Source organism: Mustela erminea, chromosome 8 (genome assembly GCF_009829155.1).
Source record: "Mustela erminea isolate mMusErm1 chromosome 8, mMusErm1.Pri, whole genome shotgun sequence".
NCBI lineage: Eukaryota > Metazoa > Chordata > Mammalia > Carnivora > Mustelidae > Mustela > Mustela erminea.
The window spans coordinates 94,400,671-94,408,822 of record NC_045621.1 but is presented as its reverse complement, the minus strand read 5'-3'; the positions used below and the strand labels follow the sequence as shown (position 1 = coordinate 94,408,822).

At 42.5% G+C, this 8,152-nt stretch overlaps 1 protein-coding gene across 2 annotated transcripts in view; it reads left to right on the top strand.

Annotated features, from left to right (window-relative positions):
* Positions 1–1,191: 1,191 nt before the first annotated feature.
* UBXN4 (UBX domain protein 4) overlaps positions 1,192–8,152 on the top strand; it is a 59,275-nt gene continuing 52,314 nt past the window's right edge. The window contains exon 1 of one of the 2 annotated variants that reach the window (XM_032353829.1): positions 1,192–1,579. In XM_032353829.1, coding sequence (XP_032209720.1) covers positions 1,498–1,579 — 82 coding nt within the window. In that variant the 5' untranslated portion in view covers positions 1,192–1,497. Of the gene's footprint in view, positions 1,580–2,135; positions 2,158–8,152 lie in introns of those variants that run through there. The other variant, XM_032353830.1, reaches the window with a different exon arrangement.

Below are 8,152 nucleotides of genomic sequence, written 5' to 3'. Positions count from 1 at the left end.
TGCAACTTTAAAAAATATATAAACCCTAGCTAATAGTTATTCGAGACTCTGTAATTCCAGAAAGTATTAAGTATGGGCCAGTTTTCATTTTATTAAAAAAGTGTTTTTTTTTTTAAAGATTTCACCTTTTTTTTTTTTTAAGATTTATTTATTTGACACAGAGAGAGATCCCAAGTAGACAGAGAGGGAGGCAGAGAGAGAGAGGGAAGCAGGCTTTCCGCTGAGCAGAGAGCCCAATGCAGGACTCGATCCCAGAAACGTGAGATCATGACCTGAGCCGAAGGCAGCGGCTCAACCCACTGAGCCACCCAGGCGCCCCTAAAGATTTCATTTTTAAGTAATCTCTACATACAAGGTGGGTCTGGACCTCACGACCCCAAGATCAAGAGTCACCTACTCCACCGACTGAGTGGGCCAGGAGCCCTGGGATCTGTTTTTATTTTAATGGCAGCCAACCACAACATGCCATTGTCTTGATTATGGAACATTCTCACGTAAAATTGTAAACAAAAGCATTACTTGTCCTCCTCTTTTGTATTACCACGGAGAACGAATGCTTGTTCTCTGCTTTTCAGTCACTTTAGAAAGCAGCTGTGGCAATAGCATAGCCAGTGTTTCGAGGTTTTGGATTGATGTCTGGCCAACGACTAGGAAACTGCGGGAGGCTTGCATTCTACCAACACCTCCCCGCAGATCACAGGCTGTATGGTATTACAGAGGTTGACGTTGCGGTTTTTATCCTTTCTCTTCTTCAGGGTTGAGCTAAGTTGAACTAAGCTCTTCTTCAGGTTTGGGTTAAGGTTGAACTAAGTTCAGCAGGAGACGAAGCCCACTTAGTTCCATACAGAGAAGCACCTACCCTATCACACTATGGCCATTAATCATCATAAAGAATTACATCGTCCACAATTAAGGTTTCAAACCGGGGCGGGGACGACTTCTTCCATACTTAACGTCTCAATGAGACGGCGGAGAACACCTCCTAGACAGTGGGCACCGTGTCCTCTCCTCCCCTTTACAGATTGGAAAAAGGCTCTCTCACTGCTGCCCCCTTCAGTTGTGCCCCGGAAACCACAGTTACGTTTTCCCCATAGGAGGAAAAGAAGCCTAAGAAGACTACAATTCCCGTCATGCCTTATGAAGGCGTCGCCGTCGCACCGTAGCCGTTAGTCATCTTTCTCACTGGCTCTTTCCATTTCCGGAACTGCGGAGTCTGAGGCCTAGCGGCCGCGCGCCCACACCAACTTGCCAACGAGACAAGGCACTGGGGCGCCGTGCCCACGGCGACGTGCGGCGTCACGGGGCGCAGAGCGCGCCTGGTCCGCGCGCTTGCGCGCGTCCCAGGGGACTGCTGACGGGATTGCGTGCTTGCGCGGAGGCGGGGGCCAGATCAGCTTGGGCTGCGGGGGCTGCGGGGCCAGACGAAGGAGAGGGCGGGGTCAGCTTCGGGACCGCGGCAACAACACTCCGAGCGAGCGCCTGGGCCAGAGGAGAGCGATGTTGTGGTTCCAGGGCGCCATTCCGGCCGCCATCGCGTCGGCTAAGAGGAGCGGCGCGGTCTTCGTGGTATTCGTGGCAGGTGAAGGGGGCGGGGGCCCGAGTTGTGGCCGGACACTCCTTCGGCCTACCTCCAGTTCTAGCTTTTCCTCCGAACTCCGAGAGGCCCAGGCTGCCGTCCCTGGTTTCCCAGCGCTTCCCCCTACCGTTTGGGGCATGCCGGGCCTGGCGAGGCCCCCAGCTCCCGCTTCTTCCAGCACCCCGGCGGGAGGCACGGTCCCCGCCTCGCCCCCACAGCTCTCAGAGCCCCGCCTACAGCTCTGGCAGGGCACGGGGCCGCGTCCCGAAGGCCCTAGCCGCGTACCCCCGCTGCGCCCCCTGAGGAGTTGGCGCACTTAGACCCCAACAGCCTTCTCTCGGGCACCCCGGTAGATGTCTCTGCCCCCGAGGACCCACTTCGGGATGCCTAACGTTTGTGTAGCACAAGTGTTTAGGTGGTGATAGAGACAGTCCATTAGGCAGGCAATTGGGTTCGTAATTAGTTGTGGACTGTCAGGAAGAAAGCTGTGTCATCGGTTAGCAACAAAGAGAAACCACCTGATGTTCACGGCTACTGGCGATCGTACGTTCCTGAAACGCAAACTTTTGAGCTTTATATAGGTTGGATTTTTTTTTTTTTTTAAATTCTAACAGGGGGAGAGTCTAATGTGGAGTATTTGCTTTGTTGCAACTTGGTTTTTGTACCGTTTGTTTAGAAGAAGTAGCCTTTCAGTCTTTGGTTCGTTTTGCTGTCTACCTAGTCTAATGTCTGTAGTTTCGAGAACGTGAGCTAACTCATTTATCCTGTGTTACTCTGGTTTATTTTGCTCCGTCTTTTATGACTACCCTATTTTATTACAAAAATCTTCTAGATTTACAGTAGACCTAAGCCTCTATGGTTTTGCTATTCTCATCACATGAGCCAAATTAGTGTTTGTGATTTCTATTAATTTGAGGTGTATTATTTCAGCAATTTATGCTTAATAACGGTGTACTCATTAACTTAATGACCCTTGGGAGACTAGATAGCAGCTCTATAACTTTATGCAACGCCGTGAACAGAGGCTAAAATATGAGCTTCACTTCAAATCAAGTTTGAAATTTATAATTGTTTTAAGTTATGACAAATTTTTAGTTAATTGTTCATTAGAAGAGCAGTTTGATCCTCTTATGTGTCTTTAGAGTTATATTTTAGATGCATAACTGCTATAATCCTATAAGAAGAAAAAGGGATAAAAAGGGATTAAAAAGGAAAGGAAAATTAAATTATCTATACTTATTAAGAGCATAGTAGTAGTTTTATGACATTTTAAGTTGTTTTTCACATAAAATCTCCTTGATTCTTTATAAGTAGAGCAGATATTATTGTACCCATTTCTTAGTTGAGGAAATTTATGTCCACAGTGGTTAAGTGATGTGCACCAGGATCACAAAATATTTCCATCCTGTCCTGACAAATTTTTTTTTAGCAGCTTCCAAAAGCTGTGTTTTTTGTTTTGCTTTTTGTTTCTTGAGAAAAACTGAGCAACTGTAGACCTCATGGATTAATGAAATTGATATAGAAGTCAGGAAATCTAGGATTATGGTAGTCAATTTTTAATTTTTAAATTTGTTTTAATTAATTAATTAAATTTTATTTATTTATTTATTTATTTTTAAAGATTCTGTTTATTTATTTGACAGACAGAGATTACAAGTAGGCAGAGAAGCAGGCAGAGAGAGGAAGGGAAGCAGGCCCCCCGCTGAGCAGAGAGCCCGATGCGGGGCTCGATCCCAGGACCCTGGGATCATGACCTGAGCCGAAGGCAGCGGCTTAACCCACTGAGCCATCCAGGCGCCCCTGTTTTAATTTATTTTTAATTTTTTAAAAAAAGATATTTATTTGACAGAGATCACAAGTAGGCAGAGAGGCAGGCAGAGGGAGAGAGAGGAGGAAGCAGGCTCCCTGCTGAGCAGAGAGCTCAATATGGGGCTCTATCCCAGGACTCTGGGATCATGACCTGAGCTGAAGGCAGAGGCTTTAACCCACTGAGCCACCCAGGCGCCCCTTTATTTTTAATTAAAAGAAAAAAAAAAGATTATTTATTTATTTCATGGAGAGAGAGAGAGAGAGAGACACACACACACACACACACACACACGCACACAGTGAGAGAGGGAGCACAAGCAGGGAGAGTGGGAGAGGGAGAAGCAGCAGGCTTCCTGCCCTGCTGGGGCTTGATCCATGGCCTGAGCCAAAGGCAGATGCTTTTTTTTTTTTTTTTTAAGATTTTATTTATTTATTTGACAGACAGAGATCACAAGTAGGCAGAGAGAGAGGAGGAAGCAGGCTCTCCGCTGAGTAGAGAGCCCGATGCGGGGCTTGATCCCAGGACCCTGGGACCATGACCTGAGCTGAAGGCAGAGGCCTAACCCACTGAGCCACCCAGGCGCCCCAGGCAGATGCTTTTTGACTGAGCCACACAGGGTGCCCCGGTAGTCATAAAAAAAAAAATATATATATATATATATATTTATTTATTTATTTATTTATTTTATGGGGGAGGGGCAGAATGAGAGAGAGAGAATCCTCAGGCAGACTCCCAGCTGGGTGGGAAGCCCAATGCCAGCTTTGATCCCAGGACCCTGAGATAATGACCTGAGCTGAAATCAGGAGTCAGACACTTAACCGACTGAACCACCCAGGCTCCTTGATGGTAGTCATTTTTAAAACAAAAAACACAACTGATGGTGTCTAAATGTTCCTAGAAGATACTTTTGGGCTAAATAGTTAATTTGAAATAAGAAATGCTAGATTTAATTAACGAACATTAGGAAACAGTGCTAGTTATTACTGTAGCAAAATAAAGTTAGAGGTCTTTGGGATTCTCTGTGTGTATGTGTGTGTATTCCATTAACAACTTACTGATGAGCACATATTACATGTTTGCGGAATATCTGTGACTCTGTTGAATGTTTGTAGGAACTCCATTAGCATCTGTCAAAGGAGTTTGCCTCTTGACCTGTTTAAAATACTGTTGGCTTTTCTAGAGTTTTCGTACATTAATCCCGAACACTAGGTGGGATTAGTTTCACTCTAGGAGTATGTAGTTAGTGGGGTCTTGAAACTGCAACCCTTACATATTGCCGGGACCTTTGTTATAGCCAGAACTCATGATTTTTTTAGATGGGATACCCTGACAAAAGTAAAGCAGTTCAGTAGAAAATTAGAAAGAAACAGTAAATCTTGAAACACTGAGAAAAATAAAATTAAGATGTTTAAAAAAAAAAAAAAGAAAATTAAGGGTGCCTGGGTGTCTCAGTTAGTTAAGCGACTGCCTTTGGCTCAGGTCGTGATCCTGGAGTCCCGGGATCAGTCTCGTATTGGGCTCCCAGCACCACAGGGAGTCTGCTTCTCCCTCTGACCTTCTCCCCTCTCATGCTCGCTCTTTCTCTCTCTCAAATAAATAAATAAAAATTAAAAAAAAAAGAAAATTAAAAAGATATCTGAAAGGCTGGAAGAATGGTCTTGAGGGCATACTTTGTTTCATATAACCCCTCAGTTGGGAGGCACTTTAGGCAGGTTGTTTATATTTAGTGAAATTTTCGTGGATGAATTAAAGAAAATTATAGAATTAAAACTGGAGAGATTACTACTAGTTCAGACAAGAACTTAGCAAGTATTTTTAAAGTGTTATATCTTTGTAACTTGAAAGAAATAAAACTGAAGATTGTGATTCTGTTTTTGGGAAGGTAGAATATTCTGACAAGGATCCTGAAGCAAAGTGTCAGTTCACAGACTAGTGTTGCTAGTGGGCTAAACTTTTCATGACAGACACTATTTACTGCCTTTTTTGATTCAGAAAGACCACAAAAGCTTTTAGATTTTGACTAGTTGACATTTTCTGGGTTGGAATTCCTGGCTGTACTAAGCTCTGCAACTCTTTGCTTCTGAGTTTGTATTGTTCTTTTGTTTGTTTGTTTTTAAGATTTTATTTTATTTTTTAAAAAATTTCTACACCCAGTGTGAGGCTCAGAACTCACAACCCTGAGATCAAGAGTCACATGCTCTACCTACTGAGCTAGCTAGATGCCCCTGTATTGTTCTTTTTAAGTGTCTTTACTTTGGATGCTGCTGATACTACCAAAGATACAACATTTCCTACTAAAATTTTAGGCTGGCCTAACTCCATAGTATAGTTCATGTACTGATTAATAAGTAAAGATACTAAAGTTGGTTAGTAATTTTACTCTGTAGAATTAAGGTGGGTCTCAGTGAGTTAAGGAATTCCATTCAGCCTTACATCTCTGTTGGTCAAGCAGCTGTTGCTGCTGCCACTAAGCTGAGTTATGGACAGACACTGCTAGTGGGGATGTGATATTTGGGACTGTCCCCATGTGGTACAACATACTGAAAAGTACCAACTTCAGAGGCAGGACATCCATACTTCTAGCTATCCCCTTGTCATCCCCACTTAGATGCCTCACAAGATCCTCAAGTATAAAAGTATATTTACTGCCTGAACTTGTTTTTCTCCCCACCAGTGTTGTTCATTTAGTAAATGGCACGACTTTTACATCCAGATTGATAAACTGTACTGTGGGAGTTATCTTTGAATCTCAACTCTTTAGTCATCTCTTATCTCATGTTCCGTGTTGTTTATGACACACAGTCACACAGTCGCACAGGCCTTTTCCTACGCATAAAATCCTGCTTAGTGAACTGTTCAGGCTCTTGGCCCAGCTCAGCTTTTTCATCCTTTAGGTCTTACCTTAAATGTCACCCTAGAGAAGGCTTCCCTGTCTGATCTCAAAAGGTCTCATTATTTTCTTAGATCTGTTCTTTTTTTCATAGTATTTATTAGTACAATTATTTATAATTGTTTACCAAAAAAGTACATTTTTTGTAGCATTAGATTTTTAAACTCCACTGAGAGCAGACAGTGTCTCATTTGTTTCATATTTAGCTTATCTATAGCCCATTGCCTTGGACAAAGTAAATGTAGAATAAAATCGTGAATGTATGAAAAAAGAATGAATAAAAAGGGTCTTTCTTGCCTCACATTCTTCTCTAAGAATGTTTGTAGTAAGAATGTTCCCATATAGCTATTTTCTAGGTTGATAATTTTGTCATTCACTTGGAATTTTACGTGCCACCCCACAGTGTTGGAAGATGTGCTCAGAATGATGTCGCTGCAAATGATAATTTTCCCCATTTGCTTTCTCAACATCTGGGAATCTGCTAATGGGCATTCTTTTTGGTCGTGGTCTGTGGGTGTGTTCCACTCCCTCTTTACTTCTCCATGGCCAGATTTGTCAAGCTCCTCTTCCTGGATCATCTCACATAGAAAATACTCAAATATGCAGCATTAGTCAATTATTATAGGTATGCCAGGATACTTACTCTACAAGAAATTTAGCTATTCGTTCCACAGAATACTTATTGAGAGCTTGCTATATGTCAGGTACTTAACATATGCCAGGTTGTGTTGTAGGCATTTGAGTTATATTAAGAAAGATATAATAAAAATTATATTAAAAAAATAATCCTTGCTCTCATGGAGCCTGCATTCTAATTTGTGGGGGACAGTAAATATAATAAGTAAACACATGGTCTGTTGGAAGGTCAAAAGTATTACAGGGGAAAAAAGACTAGGAAATTAGGGAACTTTGGGAATGTCTGAAGGCTGTCATTTTATTTTTTATTTGTATTTATATATGGGACTTGTGGGCCTTGAGCTCATGACCCTGAGATCAAAAAGAGTTGCATGCTCTACTAACTAAGCCAGCTAGCTGCCCCTAAAGGCTGTCATTTTAAAGTAGTGTATAGTCTACTGGGTATTTACCCCAAAGATACAGATGTAGTGAAAAGAAGGGCTATATGTACCCCAGTGCTTATAGCAGCAATGTCCACAATAGCCAAACTGGAAAGAGCCGAGATGCCCTTCAACAGACAAATGGATAAAGATGATGAGGTCCATATATAAATGGAATATTACTCAGGCATCAGAAAGGATGAATACCCAACTTTTGTATCAACATGGAGGGGACTGGAAGGAGATTATGTTCAGTGAAATAAGTCAAGCAGAAAAAGTCAATTATCATACGGTTTCACTTACTTGTAGAACATAAGGAATAACATGGAGGACATTAGGAGAAGGAAAGGAAAAGTGAAGAGGGGGAAATCAGAGTAGGAGACGAACCACGAGAGACTGTGGACTCTGAGAAACTGAGGGTTTTTGAGAGGAGAAGGGTGGAGGGGATGGGTGATCCTGGTGGTGGGTAATTAAGGAGGACATGTAGTGCATGGAGTACTGGGTGTTATATGTAAGCAATGAATCTTGGAACGGTACATCAAAAACTAATGATGTGTTGTATGGTGACTAACATAACACAATTAAAAAAAAAGTAGCATATAGTAGGGAAGTCTTTATTGAGAAGGTAATATTTGACCAAGAACTTAAGGGAGTTGAGTGTTGACCATGTAAATATCTGTGGGGAGAATATTCAAGGTAGAGGAAGCAACTAGTACAAAGACCTTAAAGTAAGCGTCTTTTTATATTAGCAGAATAGGAAAAAGGTAAAGAGATAGGAGGTCAGAGAGGTAACTGGAGGCGTGAGGCCATTTGTAGGGACT